Below are 27,411 nucleotides of genomic sequence, written 5' to 3' on the forward strand. Positions count from 1 at the left end.
CATTTCAGTACATGACAAGTGGTGTCATCAGTAAACTCGAATACAACATTGGAATTGTGCTTAGCCACACGATCATAGGTATAAAGTGAGTAAAGCAGGGAGCTATATATACTTACACACACCCTTGTGGGCGAATCTGTGCTGAGGAATTGCACGCTGCATTAAAATGGACTTTTCTCTTTTAATAGTTTCTTCTTGGAAAAGATATGAATAATTTATTTTTATATTTTTCTTGTGACTACAGCTGCTGCAAGTTTTTCATTGCATCTGTGCATACGACAATAACCATGACTATGACTTAAGAGTTGGGGGTGACAGGAAGAATTCATGTATATATTTCAAACAAGGGGGCCGGAACATGCAATCTCCCATGGAGAAGGTCCTCCTGTGTCCCGTCATGCCCTCTGTCAGAGTCAGCCAGAATCCCGTGATGCCGCGGGACTGTAGTTGCCCTGTGATGGAGCGGATGGTTGTCCGGGGCGGTCTCTTGCTGTTGGCGCTGCTGGGCGCCGGGCTCTGCAACACCCGGCGGGTGAGTGAGGAGGGTCCGGTCGTGGGGGCACCGAAGCGGGGTGGGGGAGAGCGGAGGCTCAGGGACCGAGGCCGGGACGGAATGGGACAGCCGGGAGATGAGGCAGAGGCTACAGATGAAGGCGCGGGGCTGCCTCTGTCCCGGGTCAAAACAAGTTTATTGTCATACGTACAGTGGCAAACTTACTTTCACATTTGACCTTCCAAAGAGAAACAACTCGCACTGTCCAGATTAAATTACTTTTGCCGTTTTCCTCTGCCCACTTTCCCAGCAGGTCTGTATCTTGCAGAGTCCTTTAATAGCCCTCTGCACCATTCACAACACTGCTAATTTCTGTGTCCTCTACAAACTTACTAATCAGCCATTTGCATTTTTGTTCAAAATATTATACACGGTGTATGTCAACAACACAAGTCATTGAGGAACATCACTGGTCTTGGAGCTCGAGTTAGAACACCCTTCCACCTATACTGTCCGCTGTAGCCAAACCAGTTATGAATCCAGTGTACCAAATCTCTGTGGATCCCATATGTCTTAATCTTTTGGATCAGCCCATGATGAGGGAAAGTCTTTGAAATCTTAAGTCCACGGATATGACTTCCACTGCGACCTAATCAGTCATCTTTGTCATTTAAAAAAAATGTATTCAGGTTAATTAGACATAACACAGAACAAAGAATAATACAGTACATCCCGAGCTGATCAACACATGACAACCTTTTAACCTATCCACGATCAATCTAACCCTTTCCTCCTACACAGCCCACGACCCTCCATTTTTTTCTTTTATCCACCTACACACAGTGGCCACTTTATTAGTTACACCTGTACACCTCATTAATGGAAATATCTCAGCCAATCATGTGGCAGCTACTCGATGCATAAAAGCATGCAGACATGGTCAGGAGATTCCGTTGTTGTTCAGACCAAACATCAGAATGGGGAAGAAAAGTGATCTAAGTGACTTTGTGGAGTAATTGTTGGTGCCAGATGGGGAGGTTTGAGTATCTCAGAAAATGCTGATCTGGGATTTTCACAGAATTAAAAATTAAAAGATTCTCTAAAAATTAAAGAGAATGGTGCAAAAAATGGGGGAAAAACATGCAGTGAGTGGTAGTTATGTGGGTGAATACATCTTGTTAGTGAGAGAGGTTGAAGGCAAATGACCAGACTGGTTCAAGTTAACGGGAAGGTGACAGTAACTCAGATAACCATGTGCCACAACAGTGGTGTGCAGATGAGCGTCTCTGAATGCACAACACTTCAATCTTGAAGTGGATGGGCTACAGCAGCAGGAGGTCACAAACTTGCACTCAGTGGCTATTTTATTAGTTACAGGAGGTATTTATTAGTGACTGTCGTATTGCTTTTACATCTTTCCATAATCTGCTTGCATTTCTGTTTCTCATCAATACAGACTTTTGGGAAGCTTGTAGTACAGACCTGTTGTAGTGATTATGTCTTCTTGTTCCTGACCTCTCATATTGCATTGCCTGATGAGCCCTCCACAATGTTCTCTGTAAGCACCGCTGTAATATTCTTCCCTGATCAGAGCAGCGCAGTGGTATAGTGATTAGCTTGACACTTTTACAGCCCCAGTTCCCTGGGTTCACACCTGTCTCTGTCTGTAAGGCATTTCTATGTTCTCACTGTGACTATGTATGTTTCCTCCGTGTGCTCGAGTTCCCTCCCAAATTTGGAAGGTGCATGCGTCTGTATGTTAATTTGTCAGTTGGGTGTAATCGAGCAGTATAGACACATTGGGCGAGAAGGGGCTGTTATTTTATTGTGTCTCTAAATTTAAAAAAAACTCCATTGAAGTGTACCATTCTTTGTGAAGATATCAAGGGAGAGGGCAGTTTCTAGAATGATATGATATTTATTTACTGGATCATAGTTGGGAGCTCAGCATCCAAGGATACACATTGTATGGAAAGGCAGAAGAGGTGTGGGGGGGGGGGCTCTATTGGTTGAAAAACAATTAAATCAAATCCTTATAAAGAGGTGACATGGGATTGAAATTATATATATAGAGTCCTTGTGGGTAGAGTTAAGAAACTACAAGGTAAAGTGCACCTAATTGGAATTATATACAGACACTTGCACAGCAGCCAGGATATGGGATGTAAATTACAACAGGAGGTAGGAAAGGCATGTTTAAAAAGAGCAATGTTACAATAGTAATGGTGCTTTCAATATTCAGGTAGATTGGGAAAATCAGGTTGGTGCTGGATCCCAAGAGAGAATTTGTAGAATGCCTACAGAATGGTTGAGCCCACTATGGAAAAGGCAGTTCTAGATTGGGTGTTGTGTACTGAACTAGATTTGATTAGGGAGCTTAAGTAAAGGAACACTTAGAAGACAGTGATCATAATATAATTCACCCTGCAGTTTGAAAGGGAGAAGATAAAGTTAGATGCAACAGTATCACAGTGGAGTAAATGTAATTACAGAGACATGAGAGAGAATCTGCCCACAGTTGATTGGAAGGGACATTAGTAGGGCTGATGGCAGAACAGCAATGGCTGGAGTTTCTGGGAGCAATTTGGAAGGCTCAGGACAGACACATTCCAAAGATGAAGTAGGATAAGTTAACAATATCTGACAAAGAAGCAAAAGAGTGGGCATATAGACAATAGGTGCAGAAGTAGACCATTCGGCCCTTCGAGCCTGCACCGTCATTTTGAGATCATGGCTGATCAATTACTATCAATACCCAGTTCCTGCCTTGTCCCCATATCCCTTGATTCTCCTATCCATAAGATACCTATCTAGCTCCTTCTTGAAAGCATCCAGAGAATTGGCCTCCACTACCTTCCGAGGCAGTGCATTCCAGACCCCCACAACTCTCTGGGAGAAGAGGTTTTTCCTTAACTCTGTCCTAAATGACCTACCCCTCATTCTCAAACCATGCCCTCTGGTACTGGACTCTCCCAGCATCTGGAACGTATTTCCTGCCTCTATCTTGTCCAATCCCTTAATAATCTTATGTGTTTCAATCAGATCCCCTCTCAATCTCCTTAATTCCAGCGTGTACAAGCCCAGTCTCTCTAACCTCTCTGCGTAAGACAGTCCAGACATCCCAGGAATTAACCTCGTGAATCTACGCTGCACTTCCTCTACAGCCAGGATGTCCTTCCTTAACCCTGGAGACCAAAACTGTACACAATACTCCAGGTGTGGTCTCACCAGGGCTCTGTACAAATGCAAGAGGATTTCCTTGCTCTTGTACTCAATTCCCTTTGTAATAAAGGCCAACATTCCATTAGCCTTCTTCGCTGCCTGCTGCACTTGCTCATTCACCTTCAGTGACTGATGAACAAGGACTCCGAGATCTCTTTGTATTACTCCCTTACCCAACTCTATACCGTTCAGATAATAATCTGCCTTCCTGTTCTTACTCCCAAAGTGGATAACCTCACACTTATTCACATTAAACGCCATCTGCCAAGTATCTGTCCACTCACCCAGCCTATCCAAGTCACCCTGAATTCTCCTAACATCCTCATCACATGTCACACTGCCACCCAGCTTAGTATCATCAGCAAATTTGCTGATGTTATTTTCTATGCCTTCATCCAAATCGTTAACGTAAATGGTAAACAGCTGTGGTCCCAATACCGAGCCCTGTGGCACCCCACTAGTCACCACCTGCCATTCCGAGAAACACCCATTCACCGCCACCCTTTGCTTTCTATCTGCCAACCAGTTTTCTATCCATGTCAATGTCTTCCCCCCGATGCCCTGAGCTTTGATTTTACCCAACAATCTTCTATGTGGGACCTTATCAAATGCCTTCTGAAAATCGAGGTACACTACATCCACTGGATCTCCCCCGTCTAACTTCCTGGTTACATTCTCGAAAAACTCCAACAGATTAGTCAAGCATGATTTACCCTTGGTAAATCCATGCTGGCTCGGCCCAATCCTATCACTGCTATCTAGATATGCCACTATTTCATCCTTAATAATGGACTCTAGCATCTTTCCCACCACCGATGTCAGGCTGACAGGTCGATAGTTCTCTGTTTTCTCCCTCCCTCCTTTCTTAAAAAGTGGGATAACATTAGCCATTCTCCAATCCTCAGGGACTGATCCTGAATCTAAGAAACATTGGAAAATGATTACCAATGCATCCGCAATTTCCAGGGCCACCTCCTTTAGTACCCTAGGGTGCAGACCATCTGGACCTGGGGATTTGTCAGCCTTCAGCCCCATCAGTCTTCTCATCACCGTTTCCTTCTGAATGTCAATCTGTTTCATTTCCTCTGTTACCCTATGTCCTTGGCCCATCCATACATCTGGGAAAATGCTTGTGTCTTCCTTAGTGAAAACAGATCTAAAGTACTCATTAAATTCTTCTGCCATTTCTCTGTTTCCCATAACAATTTCACCCAATTCATTCTTCAAGGGCCCAACATTGTTCTTAACTATCTTCTTTCTCTTCACATACCTAAAAAAGCTTTTGCTATCTTCCTTTATATTCCTGGCTAGCTTGCGTTTGTACCTCATTTTTTCTCCCCGTATTGTCTTTTTAGTTAAGTTCTGTTGTTCCTTAAAAACTTCCCAATCATCTGTCCTCCCACTCACCTTAACTCTGTCATATTTCCTTTTTTTTAATGCTATGCAATCTCTGACTTCCTTTGTCAACCACTGTGGCCCCTTTCCCCCCTTTGAATCCTTCCTTCTCTGGGGGATGAACTGATTTTGCACCTTGTGCATTATTCCCAAGAATACCTGCCATTGCTGTTCCACTGTCTTTTCTGCTAGGCTATCCGTCCAGTCAACTTTGGCCAGCTCCTCCCTCATGGCTCCATAGTTTCCCCTGTTCATCTGCAACACTGACACCTCCGAGCTGCCCTTATCCTTCTCAAATTGCAGATAAAAGCTTATCATATTGTGATCACTAATGGCTCCTTTACTGCGAGATCGCTTATCAAATCCTGTTCATTACATAACACTAAATCCAGAATAGTCTTGTCCCTGGTCGGCTCTCGTACAAGCTGTTCCAAGAATGCATCCCGTAGGCACTCTACAAACTCCCTATCCTGTGGTCCAGCACCAACCTGATTCTCCCAGTTCACCTGCATGTTGAAATGCCCCATAACTACTGCGACATTACCTTTGCCACATGCCAATGTTAACTCCCTATTCAACTTGCACCCAATATCCATGCTACTGTTTGGTGGCCTGTAGACAACACCCATTTGGGTCCTTTTACCCTTACTGTTCCTCAGTTCTATCCACACAGACTCTACTTCTCCTGACCCTATGTCCCCCCCTTGCAAAGGACTGAATCTCATTCCTCACCAACAGGGCCACCCCACCCCCTCTGCCCACATTTCTGTCCCTACGATAGCACGTATACCCTTGTACATACATATATATCAGAAAAATTAGTGGGAAGGTAGAGGATTGGGAAACTTTTAAAATAAACAACAGAAGGCAGGTAAAGAAGCCATAAGGAGAGAAAAGATTAAGTATGAAGGTAAGCTAGCCAATAATATGAAAAAGCATACCAGAAGTATTTTTAAAATATGTAAAGAATAAAAGAGAGGCGAGAGTGAATATTGGACCACTAGAAAGTGATGTTGGAGAGGTAGTAATGGGGGACAAAGAAATGGCCGATGGACTTGATAAGTATTTCGGTTCAGTCCTCACTATGGAAGACACTAGCAGTATGCTAGAAATTCGAGAGTGTCAGGGGGCAGAAGTGAGTGTAATTGCTATTACTACAGAGAAGGTGCTTGGGAGGCTGAAAGGTCTGAAAGTCGGTAAGTCACCCGGACCAGATGGACTACACCCCAGGGTTCTGAAAGAGGTGGCTGAAGAGATTGTGGAAGCATCAGTAATTATCTTTCAAGAATCACTAGATTCTGGAATGGCAAGGTGCTGCTTATGAGACTACTTAACAAGACAAGAGTCCATGGTATTACTGGAAAGATAAGTATTAGTAAATACTTAGAAAGTAAAGTATTAGTGTGGATCGAAGATTTGCTGACTGGCAGGAGGCAAAGAGTGGTTATAATGGGAGGCCTATCCTGGTTGGCTGCTGGTGACTAGTGGTGTTAAACAGGATTGGTGTTGAGACCGCTTCTTTTCACATTACATGTCAGTGATTTGGATCTAGGAATTGATGGCTTTTTGGCCAGGTTTGCTGACAGTATAAAGATAGGTGGGGTGAGGGGGGCAGCTGGTATTGAGGAAGCAGGGAGTCTGCAGAAGGGCTTGGGGAGAAAGGGCAAAAAATAACAAATGGAGTATAGTAGGGAAGTGTATGGTTATGCACTTTGGTAGAAGGAATAAAGGCATAGACTATTTTGTAAACGGGGAGAAAATTCAACAATCAGAGGTGCAAAGGGTCTTGGAAGGCCTTTTCCAGGATTCCCTATAATTAACCTGCAGGTTGAGTCAGTGGTGAGGAAGGCAAATGCAGTGTTAGCATTCACTGTGTGAAATCCAGACAATAAGGACAAGGATGAGGCTTATAAGGCATTGGTCAGACTGCACTTGGAGTAATGTGAGCAGTTTTGGGTCTTTATCTAAGAAAAGATGTGCTAGAATTGGAGAGGGTGCACAAGAGTTTAACGAACAATTCTGGGAATGAAAGGGTTAATGTATGAGGAGCATTTGATGGCTCTGGGCCAGTACTCGCTCAAGTTTAGAAGAATGAGTGGGGATCTCATCGAAACCTATCGAATATTGAAAGGCTTGGATTGAGTGAACTCATCAGTTAACAACTCATCGGGGTGATTGATAAATTCGTGGCCTAAGGTAGACGGAGAAGAGTTATTAACTTCAAACTTACTGCATAACCACTCAGTGTTGAACTGCACTTGCCTGTAATGAGAGCTGTATAACTCATCTCCTTTTACTTAGGCCACAGACTTATCAATCACACATCTGTGGACACTTATGGAGGTCCAAGATCCGTATGCTCCACTACTGCTGGACTAAGTGTGTAAATGTAGGAGGGGACTATGTTGAAAAATAAATCTGCTAGGTTTTAAAAAATTGACTCCTTCTACCTTAGGCCACGAACTTATCAATCACCCCTCATATGTAAAGAGGATATTTCCTGTGGTGGGGGAGTCTAGGACTAGAGGGCAAAGCCTCAGAATGGTCATCCATTTAGAACAGAGATGAGGAATTTTTTTAGTCAGAGGGTGGTGAGTCTGGAATTCCTTGTCGTGGACAGCTGTAGAGGCCAAGTCGTTGGGTATATATAGATGAAGGTTGATAGGTTCTCCCTTAGTCAGGATGTCAAAGGTTACAGGAAGAAGGCAGGTGAATGAGTTTTGAGGGATAATAAATCAGCTGTGATGGAATGGCTGAGCAGACTAATTCTGCTCCTATGTCTTGTGGTTTTATATCAAAGATGCAGATCAACATTAGAACAGTGTGGCTTGTTCTTAAATCAAAAAAAAAGGTGAAGGGCTCATTTCACATTCCAAAGCCTGAAATATTTTGAGAGGGTGAATAAATGCAAATTATTTCCATTTGCAGAAGGATCAGGATCTGTGGACATTGATAAAAAATAATTGTAAATGGAAAATGAATTAGAGGCAAGATGAGTTCTCTTCACACTGCCATCTATGGCTTTATTATTACAGTACTCATTATTGCCTTGAGTTAACTGGAAGGATGTTCAGTAATAACCTTCAAAATGTGATTGTTTAAAGAGAAGAATTCTGGTGTTTTAAAGAAAATAGACATGAGCAGGCTATATGGATTGGAGATCCCCTATGTCATTTTGTTCTTTAATTCTGTTTAATCAATTGATTTTCATATGCAGCATAGCTCCTGAGAATTGTAGATTATTGGAATGACCTTGCTCAGTGCATCTCGTCATTCAGGGATTTTTACATTGTGATTAAGTGTTATTGGCGTGTCATAGCAGCAAGATCATACTCTTGATTTAAGTAGTTTATCTGTTTTCTAATGGGGACATTTAAAAAAGAAAAATGAGACATTAAGTTAAAATAGTTGGGGATTACATCTTTCAATTCAACTAAAATACCGGTAGTCATTTTTTTCAGGTTTTTAAGACTTCACTTTCTTATCCTGTTGGGTAGCCTGAATTAGAGGAGGGTTTGGACCCCCTTGTCAGAGCAACTGTGTGCTGGAATTGGAAAGGATCCAGAGGAGGTTCATGCAAATGATTCAGGGAATGAAAGGGTTAATGTGTGAGGTGTGTTTGATGGCTCTGGGTTATGGGGAGAAGGGAGGAGAATAGGGTTAAGAGATTAAAAAAATTCCCTATGATTAAATGGTAGGGCAGACATGATAGGCCAAATGGTCCAATTCTGCTACTATGACTAATGGTTTTATGGTTTACATGTAGAAACAGCATGTGTGTGTATAGAACATTGTAGATCCTGAAAATGTGAAAGAAAAACACAAATCACTGGAAATACTACGTAAATGGGTTGATATTAATGCAGCAAGGATCAGAGTTAACCTTCAACTTGATGTTTTATTGGAGTTTACTGTTATGCATGGTACCTAATCTGCTTAGTGTTTTGAGCATTTTCTGTTTTTATTGCAGTGCCATAACTATTTGCTGTCTTCTGAATCTTTATGCAACACCGATGAGCAGCAAGTGCTGTACACACCATGTGTAGTCAAAGTATACTTGTTGCCTAAATCACCTCTTATGGACTGTACTCTGAGTGAAAGTTACTAAAATTAAACTTGGGTAATGTAAAATAAAGCTCCATGGGCATTCAGCATGGTAGTGTGGCAGTTGCTGCAATGCTTTTTAGCGTCAACCATTACCGTTTGGGGTTCAGTTCCCACCGTTGCTTTCGGTTTCCTCTGGGTGCTCCGATTTCCTCCCTCATTCCAAAGGCATACGGGTTAGGGTTAGTAAGTTGTGGGCGTGCTATGTTGGTACTGGAAATTTGGAAGTCGAATCCGGATAAAGTCACTCAGAGACCGTATAGGTACAAACTCTTTATTCAAAGCATCCAGGGCTTACTCAGTTAGTCGCTCAAACAGGAACAGTCTGTGACTGTTCCTGCCCGATCCACCAACTAACTCACAATTCCCCTCACAGAAAAGATAGAGTCGTTCAGATACCCTCCCACACATACCAAGCTGGAGTCAGATTTATCTATTGCTTGACAGTACCAAAAGACAAATTACAGAATAGGCATAATGGACAGAACATACACAAACAGGCTGGAGTGTTCTATCTCTACACATGAGTGCACAAGGAGATAAGCATCCTGAAACCCTAGCTAGCTACCTTCAAGAAGAAATATTGCTCATTATTGAATAACAAAATTAGCACATCTGTTGATCATCAGCAGTTTCTCTGAGAAAAACAGGCTGCTATTGTTTAATGAAGTGTTAACCCTTTTACATACTTTATCAGAAGCATGGTGACATTTGCGGGCAGCCCCCAGCACATCCTCGGATTACATTGGCGATTGATGCAGAATGATGCATTTCGCTGTATGTTTCAAAGTTTTGATGTACCTGTGTCAATTGAAGATAATTTAAAAAAAATCTTTATATCTTTATAATATTGGATTTTGTAATAGGTAGAACTGGGAGTTCAAGTATACTTGAATTATTCACGAAGCTAAAGCTCTCCCAGTCTTCCTGGTGTTCAAAAGTTAATAACTTACATGGTATATCAGCACATCATGTTATTTTTAACATTGATCTTTGGATTTTTGATTTAGTTGCTTGGTTATTCAGTCTGAATTGTGTGTCAATAACAGACAGGAGTAGATAGGAGTGGGAGAAGAGGATTTGAGTATTGGTTAAAGTGGCTGCTTGATTGCTTTCATGTCACTGGAACTGGAATTTTGAAACTCTACCACATTTGTCATATTTTATATCTATTTTATATTTGCTTTCATTAAAAATGACGTGGTCTTGATTTGTCCCTCTGTTTGATTAAATGGCTCTTTAATTGCTTAAGTTGTAAATGTCAAGCAGTCAATCTCAAACTTTCTCATCTCAGGCCAAGTTGCAAGCCCATTCGTCTTTGCAGATATCATTGACTTACTAGTCAGAAGATGAAAAACAACATTTAATGCTATTGGGACATACTGTAAGTGTTATGTTGAATTGAAGTAATGGCAGTTTGATTGAACCAAAATGAAATAAAAATTCAAAGCAGGGAATTGACTTTGGTTATCTGAATTTGCAGTATGATGGTGACTGTCGCTTCATGCTGGTGCCTCATGTCTAAGAGCATTTACTAATTTTAGAGAAAAACTTATTAGTCATGGGGTTAAAGAGCATAGAAATGTGTCCTGTGGCCCACCATGTTAATGCCAACCATCATTCGTCAGATTCAGATTCATTTATTTATCATGCAGTGAAATGCGTCATTTGCGTCAACAGCCAACACAACTTAAGGATGTGTTGGGGACAGCCCGCATGTGTTGCCATACGCTGATGTCTACAGCGCTTGGCACAACAAAACAGAACACAAGATAGAACACAACAAGCAACAAAACAAAAGCAAAACAACCCTTTACAAGTGTGTGGGAGAGAGGACAGTCCTCCAACCTCAGGGCAGGTCCTCAGTCTCCAGGCTTCAGCCATTGGGCTTTAACTTATGGACTTCAGATTGACCAATCTTTGTTATCGGTCTAGCCGATGACGGGACCTTGAACTCTAGGCTCTCATGCCTCCTGCTCATACAATCATCCAATCCTGTCCTGGGATCCACTGACCTGGGCCAACCTGACATCCATGGATGTCCTTTGTCACCCATCCACATCACAAAACTCTAATCTGACCTTTGACCTCTTACATCCTTGTCCCTAAACTCTTACTTGACCCCTTTCTCCTGCCCTGTTCCAAAACCATCCCTGCAAACTTAAAAATTACTAAGTGTGAGCCATAAATTTAAAAGGAATTGCAACTTGCTGCCATCTTGATTATCTATGGTATATTAATTCCATACTCATTTAAATTTAAATGCAGATCCCTTTCTAATTCCTCAGTTCAATGTCCTACAAGACTGCTTTTTTATCTGAGGTTACTGACCTCTTGGAGGTCCATGGATAGATTCCAGGGGGTCCGTGATCTTGGATGGAAAAAATATATATAATTTCCTTCAATTATGAATGTAGGCAAAAAACCACAGTAATATTAGCGGTACTTGTGACTTTGTCACTAATATACATCACAAATATTTTCATATCACCTTACAGTTGTTACAGATATCTCAAAATATAGTTTATATTTGCTCATCACTACTTTGAAATTACTGTAGTTATCAGACTCACCGCTAGATCGAGCTGTTACATACAGACCCCCTAATCGGTAGTAAAGATGTGGTCTACAAATTACAATGGGAGATAGAAAATGCATGTCAAAAGGGCAATGTTATGATAGTCATGGAGGATTTCAATATGCAGTTAGTCTGGGAAAATCGGGTTGGTGCTGGATTTCTAGAACGCCTATGAGATGGCTTTTTAGAGCAGCTAGTGGTTGAGCCCACTAGGGGATCAGCTATTCTAGATTGGGTGTTGTGCAATGAACCCAACTTGATAAGAAAGTTTAAGGTAAAGGAACTCTTGGGGCCAGTAATTATTATATGATAGAATTAACCCTGCAATTTGAGAAGGAGAAGCTAAAGTCAGATGTATCAGTGTTACAGTGGGGCGAAGGGAATTACAGAAGCATGAGAGGAGCTGACCAAAATTGATTGGAAAGGAACACCAGCATGCATGACAGCAGAGCAACAATGGCTGGAATTTCTGGAAGCAGTTCGAAAGGTACAGGATGTATACATCCCAAAGTAGTTTTCTGAAGGTAGGATGACACAAGTGTGGCTGACAAGAGAAGTCAAAGCCAACATAAAAGCCAAAGAGTGAGTGTATAATAGAGCAAAATTAGTGGGAAGTTAGAAGATTGGGAAACTTTCAAAACCAACAGAAGGCAACTAAAAAGTCATAGGAAAGGAAAAGATAGAATATGAAGGAAAGCTAGCCAATAATAGAAAAGAGGATACCAGAAGTTTCTTCAGATATATAAAGTGTAAAAGAGAGTGGGCATTGGAAAAGTGGATAACAATACTGGAGCCATAGTAATGGGGGAGCAACGAAATGGCAGACAAACTGAATAAGTATTTTGCATCAGTCTTCACAGTGGAAGACACTAGCATTATGCTGGAAGTTTTGAGAGTCGGGCAGAAGTGTGTGAAGGTGTTTGGGAAACTGAAAGATCTGAAGGTAGATAAGTCATCTGGATCAGATGGTATACACCCTAGGGTTTGGAAGGAGGTGGCTGAAGATATTGTGGAGGCATTAGTAATGATCTTTCAAGAATCGATTCTGGCATGGTTCTGGGGGGGGGGGGGGCTGGAAATTTGCAAATGTCACTCCACTCTTCAAGAAGGGAGAGAGGCAGAAGAGAGGAAATTATAGTTACTCTGACCTCAGTGGTTGGGAAGATGTTGGAGTCAGTTGTTAAAAGTGTGGTTTTGGTGCACATGATAAAATAGGCCCTAGTCAGCATGGTTTCCTTATGGGGAAATCTTGCCTGACAAATCTTTTGGAATTCTTTGAAGAAATAACAAATAGGATAGACAAAGTAGAATTGGTGGATGTTGTGCACTTAGATTTTCTGAAGGCCTTTGACAAGGTGCTACACATGTGGCTGCTTAACAAGTTAAGAGCCCGTGATATTATAGGAAAGATATGACTAGAGCATTACTTGACTGGCAGGAGGCAAAGAGTGGGAATAAAGGGACCCTTTTCTAGTTTGCTGTTGGTGACTAGTGGTGTACCACAAGGGTCTGTGTCGGGACCACTTCTTTTTATGTTATATGTCAATGATTTAGGTGACAGAATTGGTGGCTTTGTGGTCAAGTTTGCGGATAATACAAAGTTAAGTGGCGAGGCAAGTAGTCTTGAAGAAGCAGAGAGGCTACAGAAGGACTTAGATTAGGAGAATGGGCACAGAAGTGGCAGATGGAATACCGTGTCAGGAATTGTACAGTCATGCACTTCGGTAGAAGAAATAAAAGAGTAGACTATTTTCTAAATGGTGAAAATTCAAAAATCTGAGGTGCAAAGGGATTTGGGAGTCATTATGCAGGAATCCCTAAAGGTTAATTTGCAGGTTGAGTCTGTGGTGAGGAAGGCAAATGCAATGTTAGCATTCATTTTAACTGGACTAGATTATTAAAAAAAAGGATGAAATGTTGAAGATTTATAAAGCACTGATGAGGCCTCATTTGGAGTATTATGAGCTGTTTTGTGTGCCTTATGTAAGGAAGGATGCCCTGACATTGGAAAGGTTCAAAGCAGGTTCACAAAAATGATTTCGGCATTGAAAGACTTGTCGTATAAGGAGCATTTGATGGCTCTGAATCTCTGTGCAGTGGAATTCAGAAGAATGAGTGAGGATCTCATTGAAATCCATTGAATGTTGAAAGATCTCGATAGAGTAGAAGTGGAGAGAATGTTACTTATGATGGTCGGGGTATCTTAAGACCAGAGGACACAGGCTCAGAATAGAGGGTCATCTTTTCAGAATGGAGATGAGGAAGAATTTCTTTAGCCAGAGGGTGGTGAATCTGTGGAATTCATTGCCACGGGTAGTTGTGGAGGCCAAGTCATCGGGTATATTTAAGGTAGCGGTTGATAAATTCTTGATTAATCAGGGCATGAAGGGACACGGGAAGAAGGCAGGAGATTGGGCCTGAGAGGGAAAATGGGTCAGCCATGAAATGTGGAGCAGACTTGATGGGTTCAAATGGCCTAATTATGCTCATATACAAGTCAACTTTTATTGTCATTTCGACCATAACTGTTGGTACAGTGCATAGTAAAAATGAGACAACGTTTTTCAGGACCATGGTGTTAGATGACACAGTACAAAAAACTAGACTGAACTACGTAATTAAAAAATCACAGAGAAAGCTATACTAGACTACAGACCTACACTGGACTGCATAAAGTGCACAAAAACAGTGCAGGCATTACAATAAATAATAAACAGGACAGTAGGGCAAGGTGTCAGTCCAGGCTTCGGATACCTTTATTGTTATATATTTAAATACATCATTCCTTATGGTTATTAGAGCTGGGCGTGGTAATGGGGATAAGCTCCCACTACCTATAAAATGCTCCCAGTGGTGTGTGCTTCAAATAGCCTCTGGCAACCATGGTTGACATGGACTGGTTGGGCCTATTCTTCTGTGACTGTACAAAGAGGAGAGATGAGTGCTAATTTTTGGATATCATGGAAGCTTAGAAAATGCCTGTTAGACACTACTCAATCTGTTTCTGGATTTTGTATCTATTTGATGGTTTGACATCGAAGCTATCTATTGTCTTCATAGATATCTTCTAATTTTTATATCTTTGCCAGTAATATTTTATTCACACAAGCATTTTAATCTACAAGAGGTATTAGAAAATGATCAAAGCTGGTTTATTAATTAGTATTGGGTTGGAATAATTTGTGGCTTAGGGCACAGCACAGCTTGAATCATCTTGTAGATGATTCACTCAAAGTCTGAATGTTATCTTGGAGTATATATAGAATTAGCTGATTGTTTTATTATTCATATGTTTTGAGGTGCAGTGAAAAACTTGTCTTGCAAACCATCCATACAGATCATTTCATTACAACAGTGCGTTGAGGTAATACAAGGACAAGCATAATAGAATGCAGAATTAAGTTTTGTAGTTATAGAGAAAGAATAGTGCGGGTAATAAGATGCAAGGGTCACGATGAGGTTAACTGAGGTCAAGAGTCTGTCTTGTCATACTTGGGTTCAATGAAACTAGAAGAGCAGGATGGAAGCTGTCCTTGAGTCTGGTGATAGATGTTTTCAGGCTGTTGTATCTTTTACCTGAAGGGTAGAGTGGAATGAGAGATGGTCTGAACTGTGAAGGGTCTTTGATTAAGCTGGAGTAGACTGACTCCCTTGTATGTTGCCCTCAGAGCAATCCTTGGACTGTGTTGGTGATTGACACAGATGATACATTTCACTGTGTTTCAATGTACGGTTAAGCTAATCTTTAATTTTTTGGAGGGGAGGCTGGATTCCGTAATGTGCTGATTGCTAGATGTGGAGAAACTCTTCAAAATCTCTTCTGCCAGCCACTTGAACCTCAGCCTCACAAGACCATTGCCTGCTTGCACTATTGTACGTTATAGTTATTTCTCCTCCTGCTGTTTGGATGTGGGGGAAATGAAAATTAATGTCAAATTGCGAGAGTGCCTTCAGAAGAAAAAACGCCGATGATTTAAAAAGTAGCTTGCCGCTAGTTTCCCCAGGGTAATTAGAAATGAACAATACATGCCAGCTTTGCCAGCAAATCCCACGATGTGAGAAATGAATAAATCGAAACAATTGTACTGAGCTGAGGCAGCCCAAATCATTGCTTGACCTTTCAATATGATCATCGGATTCTTCTCTTAAAAATAACCGTACGTGAACCTCATAAGTCCTTGAGAATGTCAGTTTTTCTTCTTCTCATTATCGTAATCCAAGGCATGGTGATCTTTGAGGCAGAATACGTAATTAGAACCATCTGAAATGATTTTGTCACAGATTACAAAAAGCGCTTCAGAATAAGGCATAAATAAAATTAAGTATTACATTTGCTTCCAGAAAAACTGCACATTTCTGTCTTAGCATACTTTGTGCAGTCATCCTGTGATATACTGCGCACTATCATCCAATAAATCTGCATTAGTGACAGATATAATCTCTTTGAGCGAGTGCTGCTTTGCACTGTTGAGATTTGGGTCTATCTTGAAATGGGCAGAATTTTTCCAATTTCGCTTCATTCCAAAAACATTTTTCTCAAAGCGAAGGTAGCTTTGAATATAAAGAGCAAACTGTTTGATTCACAATGAGCAATCATTTTTGGTACAAGGCTGCTTTAACATGGTGGTAAATCACCATAGGGGTAATTTCTCATGGGCTTTATATTTTAATATTGGTGCTGAATTTTTATCCTCTACAATCTTTTTAATTGATCACTGTAACTTTCTCCCATCATGCTTTATTGGCTGAGTGGCAGATCAAGTGCGTTTATTGAAAGAATACCTGCAAACTATTGCATGGGGTGACATGGTAGCATAGCTGTTAGTGTAATTGCTTTACAATGCCAGTGATCAGCAGTTGAAGTTTGATTCCCACTGCTGTTAGTAAGGAGTTTGTACATACTCCCTGTGACCGTGTGGGTTTCATCCTGGCGCCCCGGTCTCCTCCCACATTCCGAAGACCTTCACGTTAGAGTTGTTGACTTGTGGGCATGCTGTGATGGCACCTGAAGCATGGTGACACTTGTGGACTGCTCCCAGCACAATCCTTGGATTGTGTTGGCTGTCGATATATTTCTATGTACGTTTCGATGTACGCATGACAAATAAGGCTAACCTTCAAATCTTATCTTTATAAAGCTAATCTACGGCATTTGTGCTTAACATCCTGCATCACTGATAGCGTTAATGATTACAGTTTGTCTTCTGGCTAGAGATCCATCTTTAAATCCTTTTATTCAGCATAGGGTTTATCTCGGTGACAGCTGCTTTCAGTCTATGCCTGGACGTCATGGATTCAAGCTCAACTCCATAGACTTGAGTGTAAAGTCTAGTTGGATACTTCAGGACAGAATGAGAGTGATGCACTATCTGAGGGAAGGTTTCCTGTACTGAATGGATTTCAAGATCCATTAACGTTATTTTGAGAAGCAGCTGGAGAATTTTTCTCAGTGCCCTAGGAAAGTTTATCCCTCAACCAGAAGCACTATACCAAACTAACTTGGTCGTTCTATGGAGAGGAATGAACTGTTGACATTTTAGGCTGAGACAGATGAACGGTCTTCCTTTCCAGTTGTGATGAAGGATCTCAGCCCGAAACATCAACAGTTTATAACTCTCCATAGTTGCTGCCTGACCTGCTGAGTTCCTCTAACATTTTACGTGTGTTGCGCTGGATTTCCAGCATCTGCAAAATCTCTTGTGGTTTATTACTTGGTTATTGCTGCTGGTGGGGTTCAGTCCATAGGTTTAATATCACATTTTCTGCATGATAACTGTATTTCCTGAGTAATTAATTGATGTAATTCTTTTTTTACAGCTGTTCTGAAGTTGTGACTTAACATGTTTTGTCAATGAGATATGAACTGGGTTTGAAGCTTTGCCCAATTCCCATGGCACTGTGGATCATCTCTCCTAATTTTTTTATCAATGAGTTTCCATGTTCAGAGGAGAAAAGTATATCTATTATTACTGTGCAAGTGTGGCAAGAGAGTTTTTATCAATTCTGCCCTTGATCATCCTTTACTTAGAAACATAGAAAACCTACAGCACAATACAGGCCCTTTGGCCCACAAAGTTGTGCCAAACATGTCCCTACCTTAGAAATTACTAGGCTTACCTATAGCCCTCTATTTTACTAAGCTCCATGTACCTATCTAAAAGTCTCTTAAAAGATCCTATTGTATCTGCCTCCACCACCGTTGCAGGCAGACCATTCCATGCACTCATCACTCTCTGAGTAAAAAACTTACCCCTGACATCTCCTCTGTACCTACTCCCCAGCACCTTAAAACTGCATCCTCTTGTGGGAACCATTTCAGCCCTGGGAAAAAGCCTTTGACTATCCACACGATCAATGTCTCTCATCATCTTATACACCTCTATCAGGTCACCACTCATCCTCTCATAAGGTATGCTGCCCAATCCAGGCAACCTCCTTGTAAATCTCCTCTGCACCCTTTCTATGGCTTCCACATCCTTCCTGTAATGAGGTGACCAGAACTGAGCATAGTACTCCACAGTACTCCAAACCTGTGCAGCTGCTTTGAGTGTCCTATGGACTCGGACCCCAAGATCCCTTTGATCCTCCACACTGCCAAGAGTCTTACCATTAATACAATATTCTGCCATCATATTTGACCTACCAAAATGAACCACTTCATACTTACCTGGGTTGAACTCCATCTGCCACTTCTCAGCCCAGTTTTGCATCCTATCAATGTCCCGCTGTAACCTGTGACAGCCCTCCACACTATCCACAACACCTCCAACCTTTATGTCATCAGCAAACTTACTAACCCATCCCTCCACTTCCTTATCCAGGTCATTTATAAAAATCATGAAGAGTAAGGGTCCCAGAACGGATCCCTGAGGCACCCCACTGGTGACCGACCTCCATGCAGAATATGACCTGTCTACAACCACTCTTTGCCTTCTGTGGGCAAGCCAGTTCTGGATCCACAGCGCAATGTCCCCTTGGATCCCATGCCTCCTTACTTTCTCAATAAGCCTAGCATGGGGTACCTTATCAAATGCCTTGCTGAATTCCATATACACTACATCTACTGCTCTACCTTCATCAATGTGTTTAGTCACATCCTCAAAAAATTCAATCAGGCTCATAAGGCACGACCTGCCCTTGACAAAGCCATGCTGACTACTCCTAATCATATTATATCTCTCCAAATGTTCATAAATCCTGCATCTCAGGATCTTCTCCATCAACTTACTAACCACTGAGGTAAGACTCACTGGTCTATAATTTCCTGGGCTATCTCTAATCCCTTTCTTGAATAAGAGAATAACATCTGCAATCCTCCAATTCTCTGGAACCTCTCCTGTCCCCATTGGTGATGCAAAGCTCATCTCCAGAGGCTCAGCAATCTCTTCCCTCACCTCCCTCAGTAGCCTGGGGTACATCTCATCTGGTCCCGGCAACTTATCCAACTTGATACTTTCCAAAAGCTCCAGTACATCCTCTTTCTTAATATCTACATGCTCAAGCTTTTCAGTCTGCTGCAAGTCATCACTACTATCACCAAGATCATTTTCCATTGTGAATACTGAAGTACAGTATTCATGAAGTACCTCTGCTATTTCCTCTGGTTCCATACACACTTCCCCACTGTCACACTTGACAGGTCCTATTCTTTCACGTCTTATCCTCTTGCTCTTCACATACTTGTAGAATGCCTTGGGGATTTCCTTAATCCTGCCTGCCAAGGCCTTCTCATGGCCCCTTCTGGCTCTCCTAATTTCTTTCTTAGCTCCTTCCTATTAACCTTATAATCTTCTAGATCTCTAACATTACCTAGCTCTCTGAACCTTTTGTAAGCTTTTCTTTTCTTCTTGACTATCCTTTGTACACCATGGTTCCTGTACCCTACCATAACTTCCCTCTCTCATTGGAATGTACCTATACAGAACACTATCTCTGATCAACATTGCCACGCTCCCACCTCTTTTGCCTCCCTCTCTGTCCTTTCTGAAACATCCAAAACCCGGTACTTGAAGTAACCATTCCTGTCCCTGAGCCATCCAAGTCGCTGTAATGGCCACCACATCACATCTCCAAGTACTGATCTACGCTCTAAGCTCATCTGCTTTGTTCACAACACTCCTTGTGTTAAAATAGGCACATCTCAAACCTTCGGTCTGAGTGCGTCCCTTCTCTATCACCTGCCTATCCTCCCTCTCGCGCTGTCAACAAGCTTTCTGTATTTGTGAGCCAACCTCCTCTTCCCCAATCTCTTTAGTTTGGTTCCCACCCCCCAACAATTCTACTTTAAGCTCTCCCCAGTAGCCTTAGCAAATCTCCCCACCAGGATATTGGTCCCCTTGGGATTCAAGTGCAACCTGTCCTTTTTGTACAGGTCACACCTGCCCCAAAAGAGGTCCCAATGATCCAGAAATCTGAATCCCTGCCCCCTGCTCCAATCCCGTAGCCACGCATTTACCTCCACCTCATCCTATTCCTATTTTCACTGTCATGTGGCATAGGCAGTAACCCCGAGATTACTACCTTTGCGGTCCTGCTTCTCAACTTCCTTCCTAACTCCCTGTAGTCTGTTTTCAGGACCTCTTCCCTTTTCCTACCTATGTCATTGGCCAATATGTACCACAGCCTCTGGCTGTTCTCCCTCCCGTGGCAGGATATCTTGGACGCGATCTGAAACATCTCGGACCTTGGCACCTGGGAGGCAAACTAGCTTCTGAGTTTCTTTCCTGCGTTCTAAGAATCGCCTGTCTGACCCCCTATCTATAGAGTCCCCTATCACTACTGCCTTCCTCATCCCTTCCCTACCCTTTTGAGCCACAGGGCCAGACTCTGTGCCAGAGGCACGGCTGCTGTTGCTTCCCCCAGGTAGGCTGTCGCCCCCAACAGTACTCAAACAGGAGTACTGATTGTCAAGGGGTACAGCCACAGGGGTACAGCCACAGGGGTACTGTTGTACCTGACTCTTCCCCTTCCTCCTCCTGACTGTGATCCACTTGTCTGTCTCCCGTGGCCCCGGTGTGACCACTTGCCTGTAACTCCTTTCTGTCACCTCCTCGCTCTCCCTGACCAGATGAAGGTCATTGAGCTGCATCTCCAGTTCCCTAACTCGGTCCCTTAAGAGCTGTAGCTTGACTTACCGGGTGCAGATATGGCTATCTGGGAGGCTGGAAAACTCCAGGACCTCCCACGCCTGACACTGAGCACAGAAAACTGGCCTCACACACATACTACTTCCTTTCTGCAGTTAACACAGGTAGACCTACCTTGCCTCGTCCTGTTACCGCCTAAGCCCGTTTAGCCAAAGCCCTCTCACTCCGCTGCCTGCTGGATACGGCAGTCTTTTTAAACCTTTCGCGCTGTACTGGCTGACGTCACGCGCCTGCGCAGTCTCACCTCTCTTTTACCCCAAGTAGTAAAAAACTCCCTTCGCTGCGAAAAACTAGCCGTTCACTCACAGCCTTCTTGCTCCGAACTGAAATACTGGGGGAGAGAGTCATCTTTGTTACTACTGTGTGTGTAGTGACTGTGGGTGTGTTGCTAGGGGGTTGCAACAGTGAAGTGGTTTCAATAAAGGGTAGACTGAGTAACTACAAGCTGACATTCTCAAAAGGTAAATTACTGAAATAATTCTGGAGACCAGCAGAAATCAAAACCAAGGATCATTGTAGATATACGAAATTCTGTAGATCTTGAGCAACATAGACACAAAATACTGGAGGAACTCAGCAAGTCAGGCAATATTTATGGAGGGGAATAAAGAGTCAATGTTTCAGGCTGAGATCTGAGATCCTTTATCAGGTCAAATTAATGCCCAAGGGCAATTGGCGTGGATCTATTAAAGGAAATTTCTAGCTTGATTGAACTTTTGTGAAGTAGCAAGGGTGATTGATGAGGGAAATATCTTTGATCCATGAATTTGACAAATGGTAGATTGATCAGGAAAGTGAAAACTAGCAGAAAATGGCAAGCTGGATTAAATTTGGCTCTGTTATAGAGAATAATGTGTAATACTAAATAGGAGACATAGTGGATCTGGACTTGGTGTGTTTTTTGAGGTGTAGGTTAACTATTTGGTAATTGTATTAAAATTGACAGTGTGCTTGATCATTGGGTAGAAAGCGAACTTGTAAATAATGAATTAAGGGGGTAGGTTTTAAAATAATAGCTTGGTCTTCAAACTAGGCCAAGGAATATATATTAAAGATAGGATATTAAGAACAGAATTCATGTTGGCTTGGAAAGGCAGGGACTGATTGGGAGGAGTTGGGCATGGTTTTGTGCAGAGGAGATCTGGTCTCACAAATCTGAGTTTTTGAGGAGTTAACTTTGAAGATTGAAGGTAGAGCAGTAAATGTGGTTTGCATGGTAAGGCATTTGGTCGGGCTGCATCGTAGATGGGTTCAGAAAGTTAATGTACGAGGGATCCGAGACGTATTGCCAAAACGGATCTGAAGTTGGTTGGTTGATAGGAGGCGATGGATAGTGGTCAATAACTTTGGAACACGGGCTTAACTTAATCAGCTTTTCTGATAGCCGATCTTTAACAAATGATACATCACAGGGTTTGGTACTGGGACCTTTTATTGTTTGTAATTATGCGTAAGTGACTTGGGTGAGATAGGGGATATGGTGATTAAATTTCAGATGACATGGAAACTGGTGGAGTTGTAGTTAGTAAAGAAGGTTTCTTAAGGATGCAGTGGGTCACAGATCAGCTGGAAAGTTGGGTGGACTGGTGGAATATGGAATGTGTGAAGCAGTTCACTTTGGAAGGCAAATTCTGGTAGGGCAAACAGAATAAATGGCTGGAGCACAGAGACATCTTGCAGTGCAAATCAATAGCTCCTTGAAAATACTGAACAGGTGAATGGGGTGGTGAAGAAGGCATGTTGTCATAAACTGAGGAATTGAGTATCAGAGTTGGGGCTTTGTGTTGCAGTTGTACAAAACATTGTTTAGAATGCATTTGGAGTGTTGCAAGCAGTTCTGGTTGCCACATTGAGGTAGTAATATAGAGAGTGCAAAAGAGATACATCAGGAATGGAATGGAGGGTTATGCTTATAAGAGGTTGCATAGGCTGGTCTTATTTTTACTGGAATATATGAGGCTAAGGGTTATAAAATTGTGAAGGGGATAGATTGTCAGCTTCTTTATAGCAGGGTAGGAGAGTAGAGGGCACGGGTTTAAGGTGAGAGAGGAGAAATTTAAAAGAGACCTGTGTATTTAAATAGGAAAGGTGTAGAAGGGCCTGAGTCTATTGCTGTCAGTAGGATTACTGTAGATGGCCATCTTGGTTGGCATGGTGAAGATGGACTATAAGGCCCACTTCAGTGATCTCTGGATGAGCAGCCAAACTGCAGGAGTCTGTGTTCATTGAAGGTGGTGGTTCATATAGAAAAGGTGTTTGCAAAGGCTTCTGAAACATTTGCCCTATCTCAGCCTTTGTTTTCTCTCCTTCAGTTGAATGTTAAAGCCATGTAGGACACCAGTGGGAATGATGTGATAGTGCTAGGACTGGTGAATTACGATTGAGGGAAAATTCACAAGCTTGGGGCTTCTATTGAATGAGGGAGATTTTGAGAGTAAATTTCATTGAGCTGCATAAAGCTGTGAGAGGTTGAGATGGGGCTTTATGAATTTATTTCCTTATGAGGGGTATAAATAGGTAAACACAAACAGGCTTTTTCCTCTGAGATTGGTTGCTAGAACTAAAAGTCATAGGTTACGGGTGAAAGTTGAAATATTTAAGGGGAACCTGAAGGGAAATGTTTTCATTCAAAGAGTGGTGCAAGTGTGGAAATGATGGATATGGATGCGATTTCAGTTGTTTGGATAAGTGCATGGATGGAGAGGCGAATGGTCCAGGTGCAGGTCGATGGGACTAGGCAGAATTACAGCTTGTAGTGGACTAGATGGACTGAGGGGCCTGTTTCTGTGCTGTAAATCTCTATGACAACGATCAGTAACTAGGGAATATAGATTTAATTCATAGAAGGCTTAGGGTAGAATGAAGAAAAAAAGCTTTTTACTTGATCTGTAGTTGCATCTGGCTGAAAGGATAGTTAAATAAGAAATCCTCACTGTATTTAAGTATTTGAACAGCTTTATTGTTTTGTACTGTGAAGTTGAGATAGCCTACTTCGCTCCACTTACGGCTGACATCAGTAAGATAGGCCAAATGCTCAACTGTTGTATAAATTTCTGTAATTTGTGAACCCTTTGGAATCACATTTATAAATCATTTTATTGGAGTTAGTGTAACTGAATGTGGGTGTTGAGTGGAACTGGTAACCAGTACCTGTAAAGACATCTTTTGTTAATCATTTTTTTCTCTCTCCTTAGCAACAAAGATCTCAACTTAATGCAAAACATGCAATATGCTGGAGGAACTCAGCAGGTCAGGCAGAGGCTTCTTCTCCCTTCCATTTCAGTCCCGATGATGGGCCTTGGCCAGAAACTTGGACAGTTTATTCCTCTACGTAGATGCTGCCTGACTTACTGAGTTCCTCCAACTTTTTGTGCGTGTTGCTCTGAATTTCCATTTTCTGCAGAGCTGGAAAACTCGGGTTGGCTCTTTGGAAGTTTAGTTCGCCAAGCTTGGCAAAATGTTTGCAGAAGTTTCGGCTCCAATCGAGAAGCCATTGTTAGTGCATAGCTGATGGTCCAACTGCGCACTGACAATGGTTTCTCGATTGGAGCCGAAATGTCTGTAAACATTTTCCCAAGCTCAGTGATCAACCAAATTTCCAATCTGCAAAATCTTTTGTGCTTATAATCTCAAAATAGTGTTTCATAGTCTCCAGCTTCTTCCAAATAAAAATAAGTAATTAATACATGAAATAGTTTGGATTGCATGTATTTTTCTATAGTCTTTTTCAATAAAAAAAAATCTGACTGCGTATCTATTCTCAGTGCTTGAAGAAAAACTGGAACAGAATGAATCAATTTCGAGAAGCCCAGAGCTTAGCAGATTTTTTTTTTTACCCATAATGTTAAAATGTAGGATTAATGCCCATTTGATGCCTGCTGGCACTTATCTATCGCTTTTTAGAACTTTGCTTTCACTCAGATTTAATTTATCATGCATGGATTTTTAGGAGCTGTGCTCCGGAGTTGTTTGGCCACTTTGACTCTGACCTGTCTGACGGCTCCTGATGGTGTGTCCGAACACACAGTGGGAGAATGATCTCTCGTACAATGCTGCACCAGTGCATACATACAAATTTATTTTCCTTCTCTTTCAGCCTGGAGATGTTGTAGATTCTGAAATTGCAGGAGTGTCTATACTGCTTGAACACTCATTTGAATTTGGTAAGTTTATAACGCAGGTGAGAATTGACCTTCAGTAATAAATATGGGGTCACGGTAGTTACACTTTTTGGTTAAGGTCATTACAGTGGATACTATGGAATGCTATTGAGGTTGAGAGCATCATGTTCCTAGGTGTGAACATCTCCAATGGCCCTTCCTGCTCCAACCATATTGATTTTGCAGCCAAGGAAGCTCACCAACTTCTCCAGCCTTTGACCTTTCCCACCCACCTGGCTTCACCTAACTCCTTCCAGCTAGTCTCCTTCCCCCTCCCTCCACCTTTTTATTCTATCTTCCACCTTCCTCCTCAGTCGCAAAGAAGGGTCTCGGCCCCAAACGTGGACTGTTTATTCAGTTCCATAGATGCTGCCTGACCTGCTGAGCTCCTCCGGCTTTTTGTGTGTGTTGCTTTGGATTTCCAGCCTCTGCAGACTCTCTTGTGTTTATCACCAACATGTCTACTACCTTGGAGGCTAAAGAAATTTGCCATGTCCCTGTTTACTCTTACCAGTTTTTATCAATACACCATAGAAAGCATTCTGTCTGGATCAATAGCAACTTGGTATGACAACTGTACTGCACATGTCTGCAAGAAACTGTGGACATAGGTCAGCACATCTCGGAAACGTGTCTCGCCTCTATGGCTCTATCTAAACTTGTTGCTGCCTCAGTAAAGCGGCCAGCATAATCAAGTGCCCTGCTCACTCCAGACATTTTCTCTTCTCCCCTCTTCCATCGGCCAGAAGATACAAAACCCTGAAAGCACATACCACCATGCTCAAGGGCAGCTGCTGTCCCACTGTCATCAGCCTCTTGAATGGACTTCTTGTATGATGCAAGGGACTCTTGACCTTACAATCTACCTCCTTATGATCTTGTACTTTATTGTTTAACTACACTGCACTTTTTTGATAGTTTTTACTTTACTTTGTGTTGTTACTGTTTTACCTTATTCTAGCTCAGTGCACTGTGTAATGCTCTGATCTGTGTGAACAGTATGCAAGATAAGATCTTGGTATATCTGTATCTTGGTATATTTGAAAACAATAAACCAAACAACTATCAATATCCTTATCTCCTGGCAGCTTCATACACTAAAAGCTGCTGCATTAAACATTCCTTTGACTGAAAACGTAACAAGGAACACAGACTTAAAGTTATTGATGAAAGAAAAGCACAACCTGAAGAATAGAAATTAATTCTGCATTTGGTTAGTTTTGGGCAGTATTACAGTGGTGCTAGAAAGTTTGGGAATGCTGTAGATTTTTCTATATTTCTTCTTAACTATGAAATAAAATGTGATCAGATCTTCATGTAAGCCCTAAAACTAGATAAAGTGAACCCCATTAAATGAATAACACAAAAACATTATACCTGTTCATTTTTTATTGAGAAAAATGATTTAATATTACATGTATTTGTTAGAAAAAGTATGAGAACCTATGGGGTAATGCCTTCTACATAAGCTGTTTGGAGTCAGAAGTTCTGATCAAAGAGATGAGATTGGAGGTGTGGGTTGTAGAGGTGTCCTGCCCTAAAAAAAGGACACATCAAGTCAGGTTACTGACAAAGCCTGCTCTTCTCAAGAAAGATCTGTTTATCTACACTATGCCTCGATCAAGTCAACTTTCAGAGGATCTTAGAAGAAGAATTGCAGAGTTGCATGAAGCTGGAAAAGGCTACAAAAGTATTTCCAAAGGCCTGAGTGTTCATCAGTCCACAGTAAGGGAAATTGTTTACAGAGGGAGGAAACAGTACTGTTGCTACTCTCCCTAAGAGTGGGCATCCTGCAAAGATCACACCAAGAGCACAATGTGTAAAGCTGCAGGAGGTGAAAACAAACCCAAAGGTAACAGCACAACTCCTGTAGAAATCACTAGAACTTGCTAAAGTCTCTGTTCACCTGTCCACTGTAAGAAAAACACTGAACACGAATGGTGTTCATGGAAGCACACCACGGAGGAAACCTGTGCTCTCCAAAAAATATATATTGCTGCATATCTCAAGTTTGCAAAAGACCACCTGGATATTTTACAACAGTTCTGGGATAATGTTCTGTGGATAGATGAGACAAGAGTTGAACTTTGGAGGAAAAAGGGCACTGCACATCAACACCAAAACCTCATCCCAAGTGTGAAGCATGGTGGAAGGAGCATCATGGATTGGGGCTGCTTTGCTGCCTTAGGGCCTGGACAACTTGCAATCATTAAAAGAACAATGAATTCAAAATTGTATCAAGAATGCCAGGTATAGCACACTGTCACCTGAAGCTTAAGCAAAGTTGGATAATGCAACAGGACAATGATCTGA

The 27,411-nt window shown here is 41.9% G+C and overlaps 1 protein-coding gene across 2 annotated transcripts in view; it reads left to right on the top strand.

Annotated features, from left to right (window-relative positions):
• The first annotated feature begins 384 nt into the window (after window positions 1-384).
• Window positions 385-27,411, top strand: part of emc10 (ER membrane protein complex subunit 10) — an 89,831-nt gene continuing 62,804 nt past the window's right edge. For both annotated transcript variants that reach the window (XR_012096909.1, XM_073034101.1), the window contains exons 1-2: window positions 385-532; window positions 25,035-25,101. Coding sequence is in view for 1 of the 2 variants with exons in the window: in XM_073034101.1 (XP_072890202.1) it covers window positions 398-532; window positions 25,035-25,101 (202 nt within the window). In the remaining variant the exon portion in view is untranslated. The remainder of the gene's footprint in view (window positions 533-25,034; window positions 25,102-27,411) is intronic.

Source organism: Hemitrygon akajei, chromosome 31 (assembly GCF_048418815.1).
Source record: "Hemitrygon akajei chromosome 31, sHemAka1.3, whole genome shotgun sequence".
Lineage (NCBI taxonomy): Eukaryota > Metazoa > Chordata > Chondrichthyes > Myliobatiformes > Dasyatidae > Hemitrygon > Hemitrygon akajei.